Below are 25,970 nucleotides of genomic sequence, written 5' to 3'. Positions count from 1 at the left end.
AAAGAACAGATGGTTGTATGGTAGTAACTCAGGATTTTGAATAGTATGCATCTTACTCTAGCTGTATACTTCTTGAAAGCCGTCATTATCAGACCATGCACTTTCTTTGTGTCTCCACACCTGAGCTTAAAGGCAGAGCTGTCTATCAGTGGCGTAAGTGATTTTGGTGCCCAGATAAGCAAGGTTCCAGGAAAGGGAAGGAGAGAAGACCATGTGATTAACAGGAGAACTGCACTCAAAGTGCTGTCCTTGCCATGACTACTTAGCTATGGTGTATCAGCACATGGGAATGCATCGCATTATGGATCTTCCTACAAGTTTTGTCCATCTGCAAATGGGGGGTGAGGAGTCTTGACTGTCATCAGTACTGACAAAACATATCTGACACCTTATCCCTCAGTCAGGCCAAGTGATACTGTTTAGAAAAAGTACAATTATTTCATCTAGCTGCTTTTAAATTTTGGATATGCTACAGCTTTAAGGCAAGCTAAAGATACATTTCTTTCACAGAGATTTTACACATATCAAAGAACTAAAACAGACATATCCACTACATAATTTATTTGTAAATTCTTCCAGGGGAAGAAGTGATCCTTTGGAGGACAAAAGATGACAATGAAAAAGAAGAGCAGCAGTCTAAAGAGCTTTGTTCAGTATGCCAGAATGACAGCTCCTTGAAATGTTTAAATTAAGGTTTTTTTTTTCCGTTTTTGGAAAGAAAAATAAGAAATATTAATAAACTGAATCAAATACAAATCTAGCACAATTTTGGGAACAAATTCAAAATGAGGTATTACCATCACCATCATATCACTGTAACAACACTATTTTAAAATCTCGTGTAATAACGTTACTTAGCTCTTCTATAGAACTCTTCCCAAGCAGCAGTAACAGTTTACAAAAAACTCAGCTCATTTTACAAATAGAGAATTTGAGACAGCGGGAGAAAGAGAACAAGTGAGTGGTTAGAGACAATGCCAGGAAAGAATTTATCTTCTGAATCATGGTATAGTATTCTGTCCAATAAATTATATTGTAATGCAAGTCAGGCATGAAAGCTTGGTGTTTTCTGACCTAACGATTAAAAGACCATCTTGAAAATAAATTTGTTCAAAAAGCATCCACAGAGAAGCGTATGAGGTCCCAATGTACTAAGCAACAACACTGAACACCTAAGCAGAAGTGTGACAGTAGGACGAGCAGTGCTCTGCACACTGCAAGGATATTAATGTTCCCCTATGTTGAAAGATCACTTTTATGCACTCTACAAATGCCTGTGCAATCACTTGAAAATGAAACTCATTATTCATAACATATATACTTCACCAAAAGAAATCACTGTATTAATTCAAACACCAAATAATGTGAGAAAAAAAAATAAGTATTCTTCTTAAACTTCCCAGTTTGCTTCCGTGATGATCTCAAAAAAAGTTCATGGAGTTTGACAGCTGTGGCAAAGCTAAATCTGAAATGGCCTCAACGCTGTTATCGCTACCTCTCCCACCCGGCCATCAGAGTAGTCACAGCTCTGCCAACTATGTTCACTTGTCACCCACTTCTGCCACTTTCCTCTTCATCTCTTTGAACAGCCAGGTGTGCTGACTGACTACGTGACAATTCACTGCGTATTTCCTTTGAGTTGTCAGATGGAAATAACTAAACACAACCTCCAAAACAAACAAGAAGGAAATTGTGAATGTTTATTCTGGGCATTCCTAGGGGTCAGATAAAACTGCTCATCAGACACCACTCAGAAACACATGGTTGACAAACTTGGGCATTCAAGTTGGTTTTTGCATAAGCCTCAGTATCAAGTTCTCTGTGAGACTTAAGTGTTTATCTTGTTCTTTATTTTAATTCTATCGAATTGTGCTAATAGATGGCAAGCAGAAATGCCATTCCAGCTCCATTACCCATCAATAATCACGAGTGGCTATTTAGAACAAGACTGCTCACAGAAAAAAACGCATTCACTAAAGATATCCTTCAGAATATTATAATTTCTCAATTAAAACCTAGAGTAGAAAACTCAGAGTTCATTAGATGAGAAACATGCTTTATATTGATGACTTTCCCTTTTTTCAGTTTTTTGGTTCAGAAGATATGTGTGAAGTCAAATTATAAGAACATTAGAAATGTAGCCTTTGTTACACAATGTATACATGCATCCTAGTGATGCTGCAAATTATGATTTATGGTATTTTCGATAGGAAATCCATGAATCTATTTGAAATGATGGTTTCCCTCTTATTAAAAAATTATTCAAATACTTTCCCATCGTGACTTAACCCCCTCCTTCCACCACAGACATCACCTTCTGAAATCCTTGGAGACTTGCTAGCTGGTGTATTTGGCAGTCAATGCACAACACTTAATTTTTTTTTTGTGAAAACTTGTATAAGTCAAGTATGAAATAAAAATGTCAAATGTAAGAGACATTTTGTCTTGCAATATTTTTACAGTAAGTAATAGGAACTTGCCAATATTTTCATCATCTTGAAAAAAAAACACATTTTTATACACCCCTGCTAAATGCTAGCTCTTTGACAATTCCACTGTTCTCTAATAAGAGCAACATTCATTTTCAGATTTTAGTTCCTGGAATTCAAGAACAGCAAAACCAAATGTTTTGCTCCTTAAGAGGCATATCCGTGACTTCAGAGACTTCTGGCAACTGCTAATATAAAACACTTCCACGGACTGAGAGCCAAAAAGCTTGTACAGTGAGGGCATCTACCAGATTCCAATTCCTACTGCAAGCCAGGAATATGGGAAGGAGAGTGCTAGACAACAGCATGCACACTTCACAACACACACAGAATACAATGCATAAATGCATAGTGCATAAATAAATCATACACTGGGACAAATCAGTGCTTCAGTTTTGCTTCTCTTCTTGCCTGTAGCACTTCTGCTCCTTTCTCACTTTCTTCCTATGTCTTTTGTCTTTCACATTTACAAGAGTTTGCTATGATTGTACGTTCACTACACCTATTCAATGAAATCACTTCTCATTTTTATAGACAGCGGTAATATAAGATTTATGAACCATACCCACACTTTCTAACACAGCAGATAGCCTGGCCATACTTATTAAACCTAGATGGGCTGAGCAGCTTGAGAAAGTTACTTATGGAAGCTCTATTTTTTCTACACTACACACAGCCTAGATGCAATACATATGTATATGTATATGTATATATACACACATGCACACGTATCATATAATACACATTAGATATCATAACATTGTTCAATTCCTATTATTTTTTAGAACAATGAATAGTAATGAAGCCATTATCATTAGCCAAAACATTCTAGCATTTCAAAAATACAAAACAGCATCCTCGCAAACAAGCTCATGTGAATATGCTTGAATATAGAGGAGCACAGAGCTCCATCTGGGGAATAAAAAGAGAAATCATAAGAAAAACTGCAAGGGAATAATGCTGGAGAAAAAGGCTAGGAAAGACTACCTTAATATTTCAGGATGAAAAATGGTATTTACATTGACCTGTAAACTGAAATGTAAACTACCACACTCTGAAACTACAGGAAGTGCACATATGTTTAGAAGCAGGGCTCCACTTCAGCGGAGCTATGTACAATACTGGGATCACGTACAGATTTGACATATTTGAATATTAACACTTTGGGCCAATTCCAGAATGCTACAGGGAAAAGAACATGAAAATGCCAAAACATACAAATAAATTAATGTAGTTTGTTATTCTACATATTTCAGTGATCTCCACTTTATCTTCAGTAGTGACCAGAGGTGACTACCTCCTCAAATCTAAAGGAACTGTAAAGAACAAGGTTAGCTCACAGCCTTATACTACTAGTCTCTTCTTTGCCATTGTAACCTACAAATTGTTGCATATGTACATTTAATTTTAAACCTGGACTTTGTGGTTTATAGTATCTTCTCTTTTACAAAAGGGATGAGAAGAACGCTTGCCTTGCCTTGCCCTGCTGCCATAGCATGGAAGCTGAGGAAAACGTGTCAAGGGGAAAGGGGGGAGGTACTCTGTGTGTGATTGGTATGTGAACCACCCCCGTCTTTATACAGCAAATTAAGAGAAACCATGCACAGCCGCATTCATAAATGTGTCAGCAGTTGGGAGAGGAAAGGTTCAATCAGTGTTTGCAACACAACCTCCATTTTCGCTCTAGAATAAAAACCAGAATCATGCATACCTTCAGAGTGCGTGTGCTCTTCCTTCTCATCCTTTACTTACCAGGTCCTTCGTGTTCAAGTGACATGCTTCAGCAAATCTCTACAAGCCTTGTAAGTCTCTAAAATGCCTAACATCGTATACTAACACACAACCCTTGCAAGAGCAGCGACTCAAAAAAGAACGTGAAATCAGCAAGGAGGAGTGTAAATTAACGAAGCACGTTATTGATTTTTCCACAGAAGAGATTCTCTCAGTTCAAACCCCAAGGCATGAAATTCAAGTTCAAGTTTGACACTGCCACAGCTGGATTACATTTTTCAGATGGTTGACTTGAAAAGAGGGATCTGATCTAAGCAGTCAGACAGATATAGAACTCTGCAGTTAATTGAGCAAGTGTGAAGAGATAAGAGTGTATTTTTTATTTATTTAAAAAAAACTCCTCAGAGTAATTATTTTCAGAAATGCGAGGTCCAAAAATTCCATAGAAATTTTCAGGAAAAATATTTTAAATAATTGATATGAAAAAATCAATTTCTGAGATAGACTGCAAAGAAAATCATGTGAAATATGTTTTCTTACAAGGATAAGTGAAAAGTTTTCATTTAAATCTTTAAATATTATTATATCTCAATCCCTGAAATACTAAAGAAAACATTTTAAAAGAGATTCATCTTCCCATAAAACATCTTCTAGAAAACAAAAATTAATCCTATGTCTTGTAGCCTTATAATCCATCTCTGTAACTGTGCCTCAAGGCTCCTGGTCAGTAAATGGACTTTTACTGTGTTTTTTACAAAAGAACCAGAGCAAGGACAAGGGCACTTTCCTGGGCATTGCCTTCTCTTCTGGAAATGGGAGTTGTTGTGGAGACAATTTGACAGCAGAAAAGATAAATTATGGGGTCAGATATAAAGAAACAAATGGAGCTTAAATGGCAAATAAGCAGAATTTCCCCCTCACTCCTTTTTTTTTTTTTTTTCCAGAGAACAATGAGGATGGGGAGAGAGGAGGGTTAAGGTCATGTTCTTTTCTGCCTTCAAAGTTTATAAGAAATAAATTCCTATTCATTATCAAGAATCATCTATTCTGAGCAAGTATCTGTGACTATTTAAGTCAGTTCATGTGGCAGCAATCTCAGGGGCACATCTCGGTGTGCTCAAACACCACGGTCTCCTGAAGAACAGTATCTCTGAGCAAATTCATTGCTAAGCAGAATTGAAAAAACACACAGAGATTTGGCTACGGTGCAAACTGCTTTGAAAAAGAATCTCCCTGAAAACATTTCCTCCGCGAAGTAAACGACAAATTATAGGAGAGACATTTCCTGCTCTCGCAGAGGCATTAGCTGCTTGCCTTGCACGTAAACTCGATTACGTGCCCTGGAAAGCTCTCCCCGCAGCAGCACGAAGCAAGGCCTTGATTACCAGCAGACAGAAAATCCCAACCTAGAAATCAAGACAGCAGCAACAGACGCATGCAGAGAGGACAGAAGCAAGGGAAAAGGGGCACGCGGGAGCGAGGGGACAGGGGGACAGGGGAAGGCATCGCTGGTGGGGCTGGTAGGAGAAGGGGATTCTCACCGTTCTGAACAAAATGGCTGCACTAAGAGCATCTGACTCGTTATGCCCAAATACCCTCCTCCTCATCCTAGCGGTGCAGAGGTGGCCAGCGGGGGAGAGCCCCAGCGCAGCATGGGAACGAAACAAAGACTTGGTTAGTATTTAAAGCACATAACGTGAGTACAAACAGCAGTAAAAAGGCGTTCTTTTAATTCCCGGAGCAAGACTCTGAGCTATCTGGAGGCTCATGCTCTTGGAAGCTTTGAGGTCTTTTAAAATGTCCCTATACACGGGGAAAGGGCAACTAGACCCATCTCCTCCCCTTCCAACCCACTTCCCCCATGAGCCCCTGCAATAACTTCCTTAAGTATTTAATTTTTATCTCTTCATTTCATCTGCAAATGCCACCTGTGCTCCTTTTTAAGCATGTGCTACAGAGGCATTATGAAAATGACTTGACTTCTCTGCAGGCTTGCTGCATATAAACAATCGACGCTCTAAATTTTCCTCCTAATTAACATTAGAAAATCAATGCAATCTGCAGTAGTAACAATTGCGCTCTCCTGAAGAAGGTATGATCAACATTTTCTGAAGACATTTCAGAAAATTCAAGTCATTCTATTTACAGATCTTTATTTATAATGTAGAGGGGGGTGTGAAAGCAACAGGTGAAAGGAGGGTGATTTGAAAATGTGAGAATTTCTAACCCTTCCTCTTTTCATATCCTATATCATTCTCTGATACAGACAGAGATTTTTACATATATCTTTTAGTAAGGTGAATAAGTACGTGTTTGTTTGCCATTTTCCTTGCATACCTTACTCATAATTTCTATATTTCACTGAGCTGGTATTTTGAGGTCTAGAGTGAGATGCCTTCCTTCAGGCCTCACCTATTTCTAGATCAGCCAAAGGGAAGGGAGAAGTGCCAAACGCTCCTTCAGCTGGTCAAGACAATGATTAATGATTGCTAATGTTACAATTAAACTGGACCAGAGGAGATTACAACATAGGCTATGCAATTACATTGGCATTTTCTGTGCTACCCAAGGGATAGGTAATCTCTCCGATAGTTATCAAACACAGGGCTGTGCTCTGTAAATGACACACGTGGCTCTACATTGCCGTGGAGATGGCAAATTGATTTTCCTTCAGTTTATGGCCCATTGAGTTTGAGAGGAGCAGCCTGTGCTCATTTGGCACAGAGGCCAGGGCTCCCTCCTGGGAAATGAAGGGAACTGCTCACATGCAATCCATAGATCAGAAAGCTGATCCTAAGCATGATTTCCTGCTACTCAAGACAAGAAACAGTCCTGGACACCCCGCCTACTCAAGCAGTAAGCTTGAGTTTCTAAAAATCCAAATATGCTAGAGAAGAGGCAAGTCCTGCATTTTGGGACAGTAACATTTCTTTCTTCCCTTTCCTTGTTTGCTCCTTCACCTCCACCCACTTAATAACAGCTTTGTACTGGGAACGGCTTGTTCATATTTCGGGAGTTTTCAAGGAAGCCAACAGAAATGCAGCATCCATTTCTCTTTTATAACTCTACCGTGGAATGCTATTTTTGTTCCAAGGTACTGCAAACATGTCAGGGAAAATTATGTACAACTCAAAATAAACAGACCTCATAGTAAAAATTACTTTAAAAGACAAAAAAAAAAAGACATATTACCTGGTCTGGGGAGGGTTTGTGGTTGGTTTGGTTGGAATGGGATGAGGATTTGAGGTGATCATCCTCATAGTTGTCAGCCATCAGCTTCATACGGTTTTGAGTCTATTAAAGAGAAAGAAGAATCTCAGTCTACTTTCTAATAAAAGGACTTGTAATATAAGGGCTAATGGGAATAGGATATGTATGTTACGCTGTATATCCAAAAAATATATATGAAAAAGTGCATACATTAAACGTTAGTATTTCTTACAACAGAGAATTAGCAAAACCTGGTAAACAAGTACAAACCACTTCATTTTGAGGATAAGTTGTTTTGCAATGAACTGGCTCATCAGAATTATACCTACTAAGCCTTGTGCTGTCATATGTGTACAGAGAAACTCGCTTATTGTTAAAGAACCTTAAGATTAAGGTTCAAGCACCAATCTGGAAAGCAACTCATTGAAGACATCTATTAAATGTGCAGATATTAGATGAAAATAAAACAAATGATGAACTTAAATTTACAAAAAGAGTAAAAAAAGCTGACAATAATAAAAATGAATATGGCATTACATAAGAAAAGTCGATTCAGTATAAACATGTTAACAATATTTCAATGGATATAGCAGGGAGTTGGAAAAAAATCCTCAGATTGGTAAGAAAAATCTGAAGAATAGAAAAGCCTTCATATGAGAAGATTAAAAAGAGAATAATAAAATGATGTAATTGACATGTTTAAAATAACAAACCACAGAGTCAAGCTGAAAATTATCAAAATACAAAGCAAGTTTCTTATTCTTAGCTTTTCTTCAACTTCTCCGGAAACTTCAAAATTCCAAGGATATATAATAAAAAAAAAAACACCAAAAAAACCCAAATATAAAATACATGTAGAACTCTTGACAAGCAGATATGTTCAAGGCAATTTTTTAGTAAGTTTAAAACAAAAATGTAAACTCAAAGGAGCCTTCTGGTCATACCCGGACAACTGATCGAACACATGTTGCTCCTCTACTTCTTGTTCAAAACAAATTGTTTAAAAAGATAGGTCTCTAAGAAAGGAGGTCCCTAAGTCCCTACAAACACATGCACAAATATGCAAGGAAACAAGTGCACTTGGGCCTTGCAGCAGAGCCATAATGGAAAGGAGACAATTCTCCTTGCACCGACAACCTTACAAGTTAGACAAAGCCCCTTCTTAAGGTTTATGAAATGCTTGTATCAGTTAAAAGAAAAAGGAAAAAAAAAGAAAAAAAAGAAAAAAAAGCATAGACAGACTTAATATATAATACGTAGCAAATAGTACATAGCTAGACATATTAAATCATTTAGATTCACTAAATTAAATGTCTTAATGAAAGTTCACAACTTTCTGTAAAAATGCCAGTTACTGATTCATTCCCTTCACAACTTACTGGTTTCTCACTGAAAACTATAATTTTAATGAGTGCCTCAAGGCTAGAGAAAGTAAATTCTATTTGACTGTATTCAGATCATTATAGAAAAGGTCCAGGGTCTGAATCTGGGTTTGATTTTATTTTGGACTCATTTTAAAAAAGTTAATACTAAATTGTGCTTGAGGAGAGCAATGTAACCATACAAAATCTTTATATTGTTTGCTCAGTGTTTTGTCAGAGAAGTTTTGAATTCCAAGTCTGACTCTTATCATTCATAAGTCACTGATTGAAACACGCTATATTAATACTTGGACAATTGGTCTATTCTCAAGATGCCATTTCAATGTTTATTATTTTATGACATTTTAGACTGGTTTCCTTAATAACCAGTCTAAAATATAATGGTCTTCCTGGTCTTCTTTTCAAGAGAGACCTACAGATTCCAAATTATTTTACATTTTTGTTCTTTCCAATAAACATGTGTTGCATGACTTTCAAACTGCGTGAGAATGAATCTATTAAAAAGTAGAAAAAACATCAGACTAGTACAATGTTAGTATGTAACACTGACTTTTCAAGGAGAAAAAAAAAGCAGCTTTCTAAAGTTTTTTTCCCAGAGACAGACAACACGCTTTATGATAGTGCATGTAAAAAAAAGTCTTACTGCCATTACAGGATGGAAAAATATACAGACCTAAACATTTGAAGCACAGGATCTCTCAGAGAACTTTCCAAAGTGGAACTGAAGAGATTGCATCCTGCAGGTGCTTAATTTCATGTGGGTTATTCCACTACTAATACTTAGCAAGACCTATGATGCTGAGAGAATGAGAATGGACTATGCTGAAGAGTAGGCTTCTTTAATTATTTCATAAGAAATGTGAATATGGAGCCAAACATGGAGCCAAACACCTCCTTCTTGGAGATGCACAGTGACAAAGGAAGAGGAAATGAGAATAAGTTGAAATACAGAAAATTCAACATAGATATGAGGAAAAATCTTTTCACAATGAGGATGATGAAGCACTAGAACCAGAGAGTGCTGACTATCTGGAGATAGTCAAAACCTGACTTGGCATGGCTCAGAGCAATCTGAGGCATACTTATCTCTGGCATATTGGGCATACTTAGAGCAGGCGTTTGCACTAGATGACCAAATGCAACCTTTTTTTTTTTTTTTTTGTAATTCTAATTATTTAGGCTTTTTCATCTTCTTCTATAAATATTAAGGCTGGGGTTTTCAAAAGAAAAGGAAATTAAGTTGCAAAATTCCATCTGGTTGCACGTATACAATTTAGTGCTATGAGAGACCACTCCAAAAGCTAATCCAAGTGTATCATAGAATCATAGAACCATAGAACCATTATGGTTGGAAAAGACCTTTAAGATTGTCGAGTCCAACCGTAAACCCTTCAACACCATACCTGCTAAACCATGTCCCTAAGTGCTTCATTCACCACTTCCCTGAGCAGCTTGTTCAATGCTTGACTACTTTTTCTGTGTAGAAATTCTTCTTAATGTCTAACCTTAACCTCCCCTGGTTGCAACTTGAGGCCATTTCCTCTTGTCCTCAAGGAAAGACTTTTTCTAGAGGAAAGACTGTGTGTGATTCTTGTCCCTGCAATGTCCCAGTGATGGGGAACATACGTGGCCAGTTCACCTAGAAGGTCATTTTCTGCACTCTCCTTCAATCCAGCCTGACCTTCTTGCTGCTGATAATCCAAAAGTGCATGCTTTTTGATAGACACATCATAGCAAGAAAAAGTCATGTTTGGCACTATGGTTTCATAACAGGAACTACTTAACACATATATTTTTGGAATTAGGCAGAAGTCAAGAGGGGAAAGAAATCTACTTATTGATAAGATACCACTAGCAACTTTCCAGCATTGAAGGTCCAAGCACTGCTGCAGAACAAAAAATAATTTTCTAATCCTCCTCCTGTCAAATATGGGAACAAAAAGCTTCTTCTCTGGACTCAAATGCTAACTGAGCAACTTCTAATTGGGAATTTTCAAAACAAATGGAAATATGTGAACTGAGTTTCTCTCCCACTGCTCCCCTCCTAAAAAAAAAACCCTCAAAAGGATGGAAATTTCTAGAGTACTGGCATATGGCTGTTGGAATGATTTAAAAACAAACAGTTTACTTTTCTGTGGGGAACCACTCCAACATCCTGCAGTCCTAAACTGCTTTGTCATCGCGCTATTATACAATCTGCTCCCACCTTATGAGGTTATGGCGCAGATCCTAGGGCAAACATTTCTACATCGCTGTAAAAACGATGAGCAACAAAGTGGTTTTAACCACTGTTCCGTGCGAAAATGCCTGAGCAACGCGGACAAATGGGCTGCCTGAGGAGTGCCTTTGCCTAAAACCAACAGAGCTTGTCATCAAAACCAGTGATGATAAGAACCGGACGTCAGATCCACTTAGACCAAGACCTTCTTGCTTGTACTGATATGCCAGACATGCCAGAAGGAAAAAAAAAAGGGACAAACAAACTAAAGGTTTCTAGATTTTCCCACATTTTTTGCGGGGGGGGGGGGGGTGGGGACAGACTAGCCTTATTTCTTGCCCTCCAATCACTAAAAATCCTGAAAGCGATCTTCATGTAACACAGATAGCAAACCTCCTACCTCCACATTTCAAAGAGATGTTGCCCAGGTATAGTACTGTAATTCACTTGGCAGCATTTCCAAGCCTTTGAAACTTGAAGTTTGCTAATAACCACTACACAGAGGAAAGTCCCCAAACCTTTTAGACTAGTGCCAACCCTCAAAATTACCAAGGAGCCATCGCACACCCTTTTCAGGGCCTCTAACTGAAAGTCTGGCCTGACTGCGGATAACCTGCCACAAGGCATTTGCAGAGCAGAGCCTGTAGACTGCAGATCTAAAGTATAACATCTGCATGGACATTGTATCTAACAAAGAAAATGTTTTTTTTCCACCTATATGATTGTGCCAATACAGTGCAATAGATCTTGCCTCTTTTTTTTCCTGCCTCTTCTTTTTCCCTTTTAAAACTTGCTCTTGTCTCTGTACGTATTTCCCTAATTCCCTTCCTGCTTCTTGTCAGTATTTAGCCTTGGCCTCTGTTCTATGCCTTGCTACAGCAGGTGGTTATATTGAAAGAAAACCAGGAGAAAGTATGAGATAAGCTTGTTTTACTCACAAATGTGAATGCTCAGCATCACCACTTTTAAAATTATTCTCCTTTCTCTTTTGCTGTTTTGTATGCCTGTGGGGATTTCACATTTATGTTTCCTATATTTTCCCTATACTTTATCTGATTATTTGACAGTTTACTTAGGTTTGAATTTTGCATTCTTTAGATGTTTGGGTACACCAGGAAATTACCATGGATTTGATTATTTCATGCAGCCAACACCTGAAAACTTCCCTTCCAAATAGCACTTGAAAAATATTTTAGCTGCCCAAACTGTAGCCATGGTGAATATTGTTTGAGAATCATCACTAAGATCCTACTTCACGGATGTACTGCTTCAAAGTGTAATCTCACCTGGAGCTGCCTAATAGTAAGTTGCTTTTTGTTCACTGCAAGCTACACTGGTAGCTTTGTCTGTGCACTTGCACCCTAAATACCAAGCTCTATAGATCTTATCAAAGGTGAATTACTATATGAGAAAAAAATGAAGTTGATTCACAGAGTACAGAGAGAAAGTAAGAGACATATGGAGGCACATAACTGGTAAAACAGCCTAGAGCACTTCTGCCTGGGACTAACAGGCCCTTTAAAGTGGCATTCCACACATAAATCTGAAAACCATAGATTTAACTGCATAGACATTGTTTATAACATATTTTAGAGAATATTTTTATTTGAAAGCTTGCGCTAAACTAGATATTCTAAAGTGAATACATACCTTTCTTAAGCATTTCTGCAGGATAGCTAAAGTTCTGTTAATCAGTTCCCTGGCAAATTTTTGAAGCCAAATTTCCTTTGTAAGAATAACATTTCTGTATCTCTAGACAAGACCTCTAATAAAAAGCAGATATTAACTAATTAGCTATTCATTCATTGCACGAATCTAGCCTAGTTCATGCTGACATTAGTGTAACTTTCAACTAGTTCTCAGCAAATCGGGTTTTCCACCATGGGTCGCAGTGCAAACGATGATATCAGAGGCTACTTTCTCACTTTTTACAAAATATTTGAGTCGTGCAATTTCTGGTCTTTCTAACTAGTCTAAACAAGCTTTATTAATCTTTTAATGTAGAGGTTAAAAAAAGCCCACAGTAAGTAAACATTAATAGGATGACTGTACTGGTGACAAACGGATGTGTGGTGGAGACGGTGTGTCAGCGAGCTAAAAGATTCATCCCACTTCTCTCAGTTAAAAAGTTGCATTTTTCAATGACAGTACAGACATGTAAGTGCAATATACTGAAAAAGTTTTGCCCATTAAAAATGTAAAAATTAATGGAGAAACAGAATAATTTTTTCCCCGAGTTCTAAGCAGAATTCAATATATTTGAAAATTATATTCTCATAAAGACTGTCAGATAGCCCCTGCTTTATTTTACAAAAAAAGTGCAGCAAGCTATGCACTCTGTAAACACACAGCCACGGACCTACTGGAATCTTGCAGTCAGAAACAGATTGAGAATGAATTTCACATTGAAGTATGATGCACTCCATAACTACCTTAAATAAACACTTACCTTGAACAGGATCTCTGAAAGATTGTATGAACTGTTTTACTATATGCACTTTTTACATTCATAGAATTTAATGATTTTTCAAATCATAATATTACGTATTACAAACTGAATTGTCATTTTAGGTTTTAAAGACATACGGTAGCATTGGGATTGGGATGTGCTCCTTAACTAAGTAACTAAGATTCCACTATTAACAGCAAATAGACATGTTGTTCGGCTGAAAACAAAGACAAAACCTTCCCATTAACTTCATTCTGTTTTCCTGTGACCTCAAAGCACATGTGCAGCATGCAGCTGCTAGGACTTTCAAAACCTGCAAGATTTAACACAGATTCTACCTGAGATATAGGCTCCCACATCAACTATTGGCAATGTTACAACAATGTTACCTTATCAAATGAAAGGCCTTATCAACCTATTCAATTTTATATTTAATTCTTTCTATTGTTTCTGTTTACCTTTCCATATGTGATAATTACAGAGAAACTTCATTCTGGAGAATGCACTTCCAAAAACCTTTAAACTAAATTAAAGGTTCAGATATTGAGTTGTCTTGAGGCCTGACATATGTAGACATGTGTGGATAGATTTTTAGAAAAGGCAAACTTTGAACTGAAATATTCCTTGTACAAGAATGTGTCTCTTGGAGCTTTATTAGTTCCTTAGGAGATGAACAGGTTTGCCCACTGACAAATTTAATGAAATTTATTGTTCTGCATGTTGTATAGAGAAAAGCAGTGGAATAAAAAGCAACCCAAATCAGATCATGTGTTTGGGATTCCTTATTGTGGCATGTCCATATGAACACTATGTTCTGTATTCCTCTAGTTCTCTGCTACTCACTTCAGGGTCAAGCTATGTTTAAGACTAACAGAATGCTGGTAATACAACTGCTTTTCCCTCATCTGTTTCACAAGAGTTGGAATCTGCCCAGTCAAAGATTAAAATTGTGCCTTTAGTGCAATTAATTGTGTTTAAAAAATTCCCTCCTTCTTTAATGACCAACCACTATGCAGGGCAAAAATAAACGTGTCAGTTCTTTGGCATCTTTCCAATGCTTATAAGGGTCCTAGGCAGATAGATGGGTAAGGTGTGTTTTCCTGTATATAGAGGATATCTGAACAAGGGCTGAAGTCTGAAAACACTTACCACAGTATTGTATCACTGATTTATACTGACTGGGTGGCCTACGCGAGATCAAAGAACAAGCGGTACCCTATGACAACATCCTGAAAGAATCCTGGATCCTTTGCACTAAATCAAGCCATAAAATTTATTTATTGAAATTGATCTGAAGACAGCAGCAGCAAGCAAAATAAACTGTTGCTTAAGTCGTAGGATGAAATAAGAGAACTAGTTATATTTACCTTCCAACAGTGAGTACATAAAACCTTTATAATCTACATTTAAAGCATGCAGGTAAATAGTCCTTCTTTTATAAATGCGAATACAGTTGGTGAGGGCAAGTCTGACCCCCAATGCCAAAGCAGGAAGGAAGGCCCTTACTATAAAATTTCCTGCCAGAGAACATAACATCAGGAGTATCCATGACCTGAAAGAAAAAAACACCTCATTTATCTAAATTAGCTTAACATTAACGGGTTTAGGGCTTTTTTTTTTTTTTTTTTTGCTAAATCACACCACTCCTTCCATTTTCCATCTGTTGTACCCTCTTCACTACTATTTTCATCAGTTAACGACTGATTTCTTTTGCAGAGAGCACAGCTACCCTTACAGAGTATAGGAGTCCCCTCAGTACCCATTTTATAGTGGCTGATGAAATCTGTGTGCTTCAGATTTGTACCCTACATATTCTAAGCCTGACCTTCCGCCCTCTAACACCTCGTTCTCCTGCCCTCCTTCCCCACGGTGCCTCTAGGCAAGAGTCGTCTGGAACCGTGTGAGTGTACGTATGTTCTGGATGACCAGCCATATGCATATGCTAGAGCCAAGAAAAATACATCACAGCTCAATTCTTCTTGCCTTTCCCTGCATGGGAGCACTACTTTGGGGTTTTATTTTCTCCCCTACCTAACTGTGTATGTTAATTAATTTCCTATGTATGGTTCAAGATCCTTGAGGCTTCTTTTCACTCTCTCAAATTTAGGTTAAACTGGTCAACAGACTTAAAAGTTACTTGCTGGGGTAAAATTCAGATAAGCCGATGGATAGTGCTGTCATTTAAACTCTGCTTTGGAAAACGGTAGGAAAAATGCCTGGCCCAAATTAGTATATTTTGCCAGGCTATAAGTCTGGATTTAGTCTCTAAATACATCCTTACATTGCATTAAAAGCTGCAATACCCTAGAAGTGGAGTTTTCTGATATCTCACTCCATGCCTTTCCAAGATTCTGGGAGGTCAAATTGCTACAGCTTCTCAATGGAGCGAACAGCCTCTCAGGTTTACTTCATACATCTGCTGAATGTTTAATATAGACAGTTCATTCAGTCTCTTTAACCAACTTTGGTACACACCAAGAAGGAGAATTCACTTGAACAAAAAAGTGAAGTGCTACTTCTATAATAATGTAAAAGAGAAAAAAAGACATGTTTGTCAAGATCCTTACTACACAAACTTGCAGATTTCTGGTTCTACTTCTTTCCTTTCAAAGCTTTTTGACACACCGTCTCCTTCACTTTGCCTTCTCCTAGGCTGCTTTCAGAAAATGTCTCAGTCCAGGGATATCTATGATAACTGATTGGCAAAAACCTCACCTAGGAGCCTGTACAGCACGTTTCAGCCAACTGTAAATCTTTAAAGCTAGTCATGATCACCTGCTTTGATAAAAAACATTTGTAGACCATTTGCTCATGGATAGCTACATACACCTTTACGAGTTGACACCATTAAAAAGTTTTCAAATCTCTGTCTCTTGTGACTGTGCCTTTATAATAAATAACAGTAGAAGTATTCCTTGTCCAGGTATTTTATATTTTTGGAAGCTGTACAGCAGTTTTTACACCACAGCTTTTAGTCTTGCATATTTTTGCTCTTAAATGACTCATCACTTGAATGGCCCTTGCCTGCAGCTTCAAAGAGTCCTTAATAGTAACCCCGCTTATGCAGGCTGTTCTTGGCATTGAAAAAGAAAAAAAAAAGTTATATACAGATACAAATTCCTAGATTCTAAAATGACGTGAACTGCTCAATATCATCTCAACACAGACTGTCTGTGACTGCCCAGAACCTAGGCTCTGGGTGTATACATGAACATGCCTGTGTCTGCATGATATAAACAGTGTTGATAGCAACATTTAAAAAAAAAAGAAAAGTAAAATCTCAAGATTATTTATATTTGTTCTGAAATTAATTTTAAAAGCTGTGTTAAATAATAATAATAAAAAAGATAGAAGAGAATACTGCCCTTCTTCCATCCCGACTTCATCTTTCAATCTGGCCCAAATCTGCCATGATTGCTGTTGGAGGGAAGAAGAGTAAGGGCATTTCCCTTGTGAACCAACAGAGCTTTGCTACCCTAAACTAAACTAAAGTTAAGAATTTATGTTTAAAGTCAATTATTAGGGTTAATATCCATGTAGGTACTAACTAAGTGTATATATCTACTATATATCTACTATGTAGATATTTAGCACTGCCGCATGAGTTTTGTGCACACACACAGACATTACATTCCTGTCCGTCCACACCATCTGTGCGTGTGGTCTGCAGACACAGGATGCCTGTCCATCTACACTGTCCCTGTGTTTGGTCCAGAGAGGCAAAATTCCTGCCCAGGCACACGGCAGCACATGTGCGATACACAGAGTTGGACAGACGAGTCCTGCACATCTGCTCGGCTCTTGCGCGCAGCACACAAGCAAAAGGAATCACAATAAACCAGCATTTTTTTCTTTCCTGCAGGAGTTGATTTTCTTATTAAAACTGTATCTGAGCTTAGATAATAGTATTAACTGGAAAGACTGGAGAAACTTTTTTTTTTTTTTTACTTTACCCATGTCAAAATTATTCTTACCAAGGAAGGAATTTGTCTTTCTTTCTAAAAAGTATATGGCACAGAATGTGTAGACATGTGCCGATTTGGTCAAATTAATTTCTCCTAGGCATCTGCATTTCAGAAAGTATCTTTGTCATTACCTTCTCTACTGATAATTTGTTGTTTTCTTGTAAATTATATTACATTAAGCCATTTCATATCAATTACGGCACCACTAGGTGTCAAAAAGAGCACTGTAAAAACTTCAAAAAATATATTCTATCTCTCTAATGGAACTATCAACGGAAAAAGGAGTAGAGGGCAAAATGAAAAATTAACAATCATGAAAAACAGTCATGCCTCTTCTGTTTTATCCTTAAATATCTTCTCAGTGCAAGACCAAACTTAGGTGATATCACAAATTAAACTGCCCCGACCAAGCCAAGAAAGCAGTGGAGATGAAAGAACAAGGGGTTACCTAAACCAACTTATTTGCAACTTCAAGACCTAAAAGGAAACAAGGAAGCTTTTATATTTTAATGTTCTTTTTGTATCCTAAAAAGAGAACGACTGGATGGTTTTGGTAATAGGGGAAAATCAATCAAAAAATGTTCTGATCATCTGGTTTTGAAGAGAATGAGTGAGAGACAGTAAAAGAAGTAGTCTTAGCCTGTATTTCCCCACATCTCAATTTGGAACCTTCTTTTTTTCCAAATCAAGTAGAACTCACTGCAGTCTTAGCCCTCTTTTTGTGAGATATAAACCTGAAAGCAGCACTGGAGATTTATTTCTCCTAAAAAAAAAAATCCCAGAAAACAAAAAAACAAAACAAGCCAGAACAAGAAGGTACAGTACTTATTACTTCCACAGAGAAAATAAACCGCTGCAGTCTTCCAAGTTTTAAACAACTTATATATGTATGTTTTCTTAAGGATCATTATATCGTTTCCATTATTTTTTCAACACCATTAAGTCAGCAGCTGGCAGAAGTTTGGCATGCTAGTTCAAATAAAGGAGGAAAAGCCAAGGTTTTATCTATTAGTATTTCGGAGATGGAGGGCACCCTGGCTTGGTATCAGAAGTTACAGTTAAGTTTCAGGCCAATGTGAAATAGGCAGAAAGATTTGTTTTTTAAGCTGTTAAAAAGATTAAGCGGGGGTACGATGGTGAAATTGAGTGTTTAAAATTTTAGGTTCCCAATAAAAATAAAAATACCACTGTAAAAACAGGAGAGATACCTAGGTTATTTAGATCTTATGAAGAACTCGGCCAAGCTCAGCTGCTGGAGAGTAAATGGAGATTTCCATTTACTTTCTGTTTACTCAATTACAGGCAATATTTGTATTCACACTAGGAAGGACAGAAATTAGTGGTAAACAGAAAGAAAGAGAACAAAAGACAAAGTTTTACTATTGCAAAGCTGCAATCCAAAGAAGAGGCCAGTAAGCTGAACAAAACAGCTAGCCTTTTGCCAGGGCTGTATTCAAGACAAAATGCCATTCCTTCCTCCAGCACAAGTACTGTGATCATGGTTTAATACACAGTTGGAGACAAAATCTTCACAGCAGTTGAGATAACAATATTTGGCCACATGCTATCAGCAATTTAAAACTCTGCAAGATGTTAATGTAAAGATCATTTTATTCATCCTTTAAACCTAGGGTGCTTGACCTTATCACTTTTTTTTTTTGGTGGTGGTGGTAAATGTTTGATTACACCAAGTAAAATCAGACACCAATCTTCTGATAACTGAGTTTGAGACCCATTTTGTCCTTAAGCACAGGTTGTACCTAAAGTCACTTTTGTTGCTGAAAGAACTCAATGCTTTGGTGCCACGGTTAGGGCAAAGAAAGGCAGAGAGAAACCCTTCCTTGATTTTGTGTTCAGCAAAGGTCCACTCAGGGACAGCAGTACACAACTGCTGTATAGATGATCTGTCAAAATCACTGCCTTGCACTTGACAGCACTGCCTACAGAACTCCATTCAAGGGATGGACTGGAAGCAAAATCACTACCAGTATCAATTTTCACATCCTTATCTTTCAGAGTTGGCAGCTGTTAACAGAGTCATCACAGCTTCCCAAGGTAGAAATGAGCAGAAAAAAACCCCTCACCATCCTCTCTGTACACACACGTGTGTCAAGGGTCAAAAACTCTAGGGAAAAATACACACCTTTTCTCTGGCCCTGCATATTATTTCATCTTTGAAGAACAAGGTGGAGGGAATAGAATGTACTTATTAAAGAGGAAATTATCTAACCTTATTCAGCACCAAAACATGAATAGGAATTAACTACTTTTTTAAGACCTGGATATTTCAGAACATAATACCATGAACAGAAGTAGAAGGAGGCTGGAGCCTTCAGTAGCAGTCCCCCTTCAGTAACTAATGTAACTGGCATCTAACTTCATTAACCTCTAAATCCTTTTGATAAACCTGATATACTAGCCTGTCGATTCCCACAATTCAGTATGTAAAGCAATGAAGACTTGGTATCAAGAAACTAGTCCTGATTTCCAGCATATATCTCAGTTTTCCAACTGTAATATGATGCTTTTTTCCTGTCCCTGCATTATCATTTATTCACTAGACTGCAGTGTGCTGCATTGGATTAGACTGATTCAAAAAGAGGAATTACCTTCTAAAGTAGGAGGCACTAAATACAGTGGATGAGGGAAAACCTGAGGAATATTTTGGGGCAGAAACTGAAAATATCTGGGATCAATGTTCATTAACAGGCCCCTATTTACTGAAGACAAAGTTTGTTCTAAAGTATTAAGACTTAATTTTCATAATCAGTTCTTAAGAGAGTGAGGATTCCTCTGGTCTAATTCTTTCTCAGAGCCTCATATTTTTTTTTTCTCAAAAGAATCATTGATTTACAATGTTATTCCATCACGGGTAAATGTAATATATGCATTTGTAATGTAATATGTAATATATGTAATATATGCATTTTACAGATTTCATTAACTATTTCTAGGTGCTACATTCTTTCCATCATTCTTACACCAAGTAAAGAAAACATTTTTGACCTGTAAAGCTGTATAAGCATTAATCTATAATGCCCTTGAAACCTCATATAGCTTTAGCTTATCTCTATAAAAGCAAGTAATAACCCCATATCTTTGACTGCCTTTTCCTTACACGTTCTTGGAACACATATTCTATCATCTCACCTGTTGCAGAACCTATACAAATGAAAAACAGCATTAAAGCTTGTTGAAGGGTTTTCTGCCTCTTAGCTTTCTGCCAGCTATCAATATGTGTATTGCTTATCAGATGCAATTCAATGATACCCTTCACAGCAGATTGAGAATATATTATATTCAAGGGATATCCTCTTGAAGGCCAATGCATGGAAGCTCCTTAAAGTAATTTTTGACTATTTCAGTTCTTACTTAGAATATTTGAAGTAATGGAACTTCTACCACTTTTCCTGCAGTCTGTTTCTAATCATTTAACGTTGTAGTTAGAAAGTTCCCAAATTTTTCCTTCTAGTTTCTCTCCTAATTTTTGAAGTAGTGATATTAGTTCAGTCTTACTGTTGATTAGGACAGGTTTAAAAATACAGTTTTTTTGATACTCTGCTAGGGAACTCCTACAACAATGAACTTCAAACAGCATGGCATAGAAATACATTATGCAAACTGTGCCTGTAAAGAAGCTTCTGAAAGCCTGAACTGGCAAAAAGACATCGGGATATTACTAAAAAGGGTTTCAGATGGTTGAAAGCCATATTGCCATTTGTTTAAGAAGAAGTGTTAAAAGTCACCACTTTGTTGAACCTTCCATCCATAGGGACATTATCTCAAGACAATGTCTTTTCTTACAGTCAAGGTGTTGTGCATTCCCTATCAATTAACAATAAAAATGTGGGAACAAACCTACTGTTTAGAAAATCTGAAATGTATGAGTTACCAAGACATGTGTCTTCTAGATACGTGCCAATGCCAGGAAAAACTGGTTAGCTTAAACTGACAGGAATCATTCAGAAAAAAAGATGCCATCCAATAGTGAAATATTCAGTAAGGACAGTTACACACTTGGAAAAATCACTGAGTTCTTACCAAGTTCCTACAAGAGATCCTACAAGTCCTCCTGTATGAGATTTGAAATTTCCATGTAATTCCTGCTTCGTCACGCAAAATTCACTCATGGTCTTATTTCACTAAAATTCTTTATGCATATAAGCAGAATTCTCTCTGTCACCAAAACTTGAGACCTTACTGAAATATTTGTCTGTATGAAAAAGCTTTAAATCTAATCATACACTCAATGTATTTTCCAGTCAGTGCTTAGGCATCATAAATTCAAATACTAAAGTAGTGATGCCAAACCAACCCAACCACAAGAACTGATTGTGGGAAAGTTTCAGATATTTTATCCCTGAGGCACATCCTGTCAATGGCCAACAAACAGGAAGTTGTTGTATATGGATCCTTCCCAACCGTACCACGCAAACTATAGAAGCTAAGCAAAAGCAGCACTCATAATTTTATCCCTTGAATTAACAAAGGATAAAAGAATTGGCAATCCTGAGTGCTTATAAACAGCTATTTTAGAGCTTCTGTATCTATCCCATGAACTTATCTGCTAACAGAAAATACTGTCATAAATTGACTGAGGATAATTGGTTCCAATATAAAATTTAGAATACAGAATTCTCATAATTAATAAATGTTCTATTTGAAGCCTTTATTACAGAAACCTATATATACAGATTTCCCAATAACCTAATACATCCTCTTTACTTAAATGAAAAATTGAGTCTACCAGATCAGTTGTTTGCACAGAGATGACTACAGAAAACCACCATAAAATACAGTTATGATGGGAATTGACGTTGACTATATTATTTACATAGCACTGGTGTCCAGAAATCCTAGACGAGGGAATTATTACTTTGGAGGCCCAACACCAGATTTCCTAGTATAGTCTTCTGGAGAAATCAAGCTCATCTTCTAGGGCTCTTAACTTTTTGTTACCACTAACAAGCCTGTTTTTCCCAGTGTAGATATTTCAACTGATGACTGCATGAGCAAGCTGGTTGCCGATAACAGAAAAAGCATAAAAATGGAATATGGGATTTAACTGCTGACTTAGACTTGTCCAATAGCCACTCATATCTCCTCATTTTTTAATTATGCTTAAATAACTTTGTACCAGATTTTGCAATCCTTGAATGAGAGATACTTTAAACGTGGTATTGGATGCTATCAACAATTATTCTATCAATTTTCATTTATTCATGCAAAATTGTACAGAACTTAAAAACTGTAACTAAAACTACAATATGAAAATCTTAATATAATCAATGAAATAGAGGAATATTTTAAAAGGCCAGAACAATTTTCTGAAAACTGAGGTTGAACTTATGAAATACTAGTCCATAGTCCAGGGAGGGTTTTTTTTTTTTTTTGAAGTGTTTTGAATGTCTGGAAAGGAAGGATAGCAAATATTGTTTTATCATGTAAATTCCCAAGCAATTTTATAAACCCTAAACCTCATTCTGTCAGTGAGGTAATGAACCGCCTGTCCCACCGCTTCAGCCAGACTTGCCCAGCCAACATTGCAATGCCCTAAAAACTACTGAGGGAAACACTAGCCAAGGCGCAAACAGAAAACATGCGTGACTGTTTACAGCAAGGCCAACATTCAGCTTATTTCTCTGGCACCATGAAGCCGGCTGTAGTAAGGAACCAAGCTGAACGTATATCATTACTATTCAGTAAAACAAGAGGAAAAGGGTAAAGCTAAAAGGAGGAAGGAAAGGGGAATGAGAGCACATGTAATGCCCTTGGAAGATGAAATGCTGCCACAGAAAAGACTGCTGACACGGCGCTGAATGCTGTTACTGTGGGAACCAGTGATTAAAAGTGATGGGAAAAAAGTCTGGAGCACATGGCAGGGAGGGTAGTTCCTTTTAACCCGCAGTGCTTCTTGCGTTGTGCTCCGGGAAGCTGCGTGCAGGGTGCGACAGCGGCTCGCTCCGTGCCTGTGTGGCGCTGCTCCCGGCTGGACAGAATCCATTGCCGAGGAGCAGAGACTGGCAAAACAAGCAGCGCTGTGATTGATAAGCTGGGGGGATTACAGGCCTTCGACAAAAGCCATGATTCTCACATTTGACAGCTGGCAATGCCTGATGAGAGCCAATTAGTGGATATATATTCACTTCAGCCAGAATTTTCTTCTGTTCCTAGTCCAATAGCTTCCTGAAGGGAAAGCATACAGAGTGCTTCCCCTCACTTCTGTCTGCTCACATGTATGACAGCCACACTGGCAGAACAGCTAAGACCATACTATAAACACTACATATTCTGGTATCTTCCTGTGTGTTAAAGATGGCAAATCCACATTTTTTTATGCTGTATTTGCACTTAAAGGAAGTGGTCCTAATGGTCCCGAAGAGAGATCACTATACCAAAGGTATATCCTGGGGAACACGTAGATGAGACCGGGGGGTGTCCTATTTGGTTAACTACTCTACTACATTGACAATATTTCTCAAAATGCTTTACAATTTCTTGAAAATTTCCTGGCAAAAATTGTATTAATGTGTCCATGCATACATTGCTGCCATGAACAGGTTACTGTGGCATTCGGGGGTTTCCGAACACCTTCTGTTCAGCTCCACACACGCTGGGACTCTGAATGCAAAAGCCCCCTAAAACTCTACGATCTGTTCTTAACTTTCTTTTCACATATGCTTTCTTTCCCCTGTTCCCCTGTTTTGCATCTACTCCCACTCTTGCTAGTGTAAGTATGCAGACACTGTGATGATCCAAGATCCCTGAATCACATCACTTGCATTTAAAACATTTACTTTTGACATGTTTTCTATGAGGAAGACTACAGCAGCCAAACAATTTGAATACTTCTCCCTTGACTTCCAACAGTTCCCTCTGACAGCGTCATGATTTAAGAGGTACTTCCACTCATTTATACTTCAGTGGGTACCATTTCACCGCCAGGAACTCTTGCAGATGCTCTTACAGAAAAACAGTAGCTTTGGTACAGAAACAGCAATACTTTTAACAATTACTTGCAGTGATTGCCTCCATGACACTCGAAGAAGAAATTCACTTGCTGACAGGGTAATCACTCTCATCAGATAGAGTTTCAAATCAAGGCGTCTAAGGCAAAGCAGAGATTAACTGCCATGCTTACAGCATCTGTATTATTTCATCGGACAGGGTGGTAATAAAAACTGGCAGAAGTGTGGTAATTCTGATACAGCTCCATGGTAGTCAGAGGAAAATGCTTGCCTGTCAGTCTCCCCGGACCCAATTTTACATTCTCCTCTTACAAAAAGAAATGACTTTAACCAGTGGAACTTCACTTTGGAAAAGTTCACAGGAGAGGAGTGTCAGGTGTTGGTCTGTGGGGTTTCCAGGGAAACAAGTAACAGTGGAAAACTAATATTTTTCTTTGGGGGGAGAGGTTATTCTAGAATTGAAAATGCTTTCCTTTTCCTCATGATCCAACAAGAAGCTTTTACTTGAGAAACAAATCTTTGCAGTTCTTTGGCTTCGTAAGGAAAGACAGCCAAAATCTTTGCAGGGAGGAAGCACAACACAGCACAGAGAAAATAGTTTTGGGACTTGCATGGATAGGTGAAGAGTTCTGACAGTTTTACATGACATGCTAACAAACAAGTTCAGCTAAGGAAAGGCCTCATTTGGAGTTTTGTGTCCAGTTTTGGATGTCACACTTAGAAAAATCCAAGAAAGGACAACAAGAATGACCAGATATCTAGAAAATAAGACACATGCGAACCAAAAGAACTGGGACTGCTCAGTTTAGAGAACAAGCACAGAGGAGATAGCCACAGCATTTATCATAAGCCTAAAGGACTGCTGAAAAGAGAAAAGAAAGTCTATTTTCTATGCTCATAAGAGATAGAACACACAGTAATGAGCTTAAGCTGCAATAATGGAGATTAAACATGAGCAATGACATTATAATGACAAGGAGGGTTGAGCAACAGAAAAGACCGTCCAAGATCTCTAGAGCTCCTTCACTAACAGTCTTTATGAACAGCTTACAGGTATAATCGGTTCTGCTTTGAAGTGAGATGCGTTTTGTGTGATTCAGCTACAAAAACATGTGTACAAAAATGTTTGGGAAATGAGACTCCATAGCAGCTATCAACTCTTAACTACTAAAATAGATGAATGAATCAAGTGGGTTGCACAGAGCTCTGTCCTGTGTTCTGTAATATTCAATATTTTATATTAACAACTTGTGTGACAGGCTTAAAATAGATGTTTATGAAATACGCAGAGCAAACTTGATTGGGTGGTTCTTCAGGCCTGCTGAAGAACAGGATCAAAACTCAAAATGTTCTGGAAAGACTGAAGAATTGATTTAAAAGTTATTTTTACTTCTATTTTTTTAAAAAAAATGCTGTTCAGAGTAAATGCTCCCAGCATTAACCTAACCTGCTGTTGCACCACTTAAAAGTGAAAATTCTGAGATCCTATCATCAGTAACACTGAGTCAATCAGTTCCTGATAATTTAGGCTAGAGTATATTAAAAAAGAATTGGGAAT

At 37.6% G+C, this 25,970-nt stretch overlaps 1 protein-coding gene across 9 annotated transcripts in view; it reads right to left on the bottom strand.

Annotated features, from left to right (window-relative positions):
- ERC1 (ELKS/RAB6-interacting/CAST family member 1) overlaps positions 1-25,970 on the bottom strand; it is a 263,972-nt gene that overhangs the window by 19,759 nt on the left and 218,243 nt on the right. For 6 of the 9 annotated variants that reach the window (XM_088521600.1, XM_088521601.1, XM_088521604.1 and 3 more), the window contains one exon: positions 7,413-7,514. In XM_088521600.1, coding sequence (XP_088377726.1) covers positions 7,413-7,514 — 102 coding nt within the window. Of the gene's footprint in view, positions 1-5,761; positions 5,829-7,412; positions 7,515-25,970 lie in introns of all 9 variants that reach the window. The other 3 variants (XM_088521607.1, XM_088521606.1, XM_088521608.1) reach the window with 1 other exon arrangement.

The sequence above is a fragment of the Tinamus guttatus genome, unplaced genomic scaffold (assembly GCF_059628265.1).
Source record: "Tinamus guttatus ecotype Peru unplaced genomic scaffold, ASM5962826v1 Tinamus_guttatus_pri_ptg000125l, whole genome shotgun sequence".
Lineage (NCBI taxonomy): Eukaryota > Metazoa > Chordata > Aves > Tinamiformes > Tinamidae > Tinamus > Tinamus guttatus.
The sequence above is the reverse complement of the archived record's forward strand: the minus strand, read 5'-3'. Positions and strand labels throughout refer to the sequence as shown.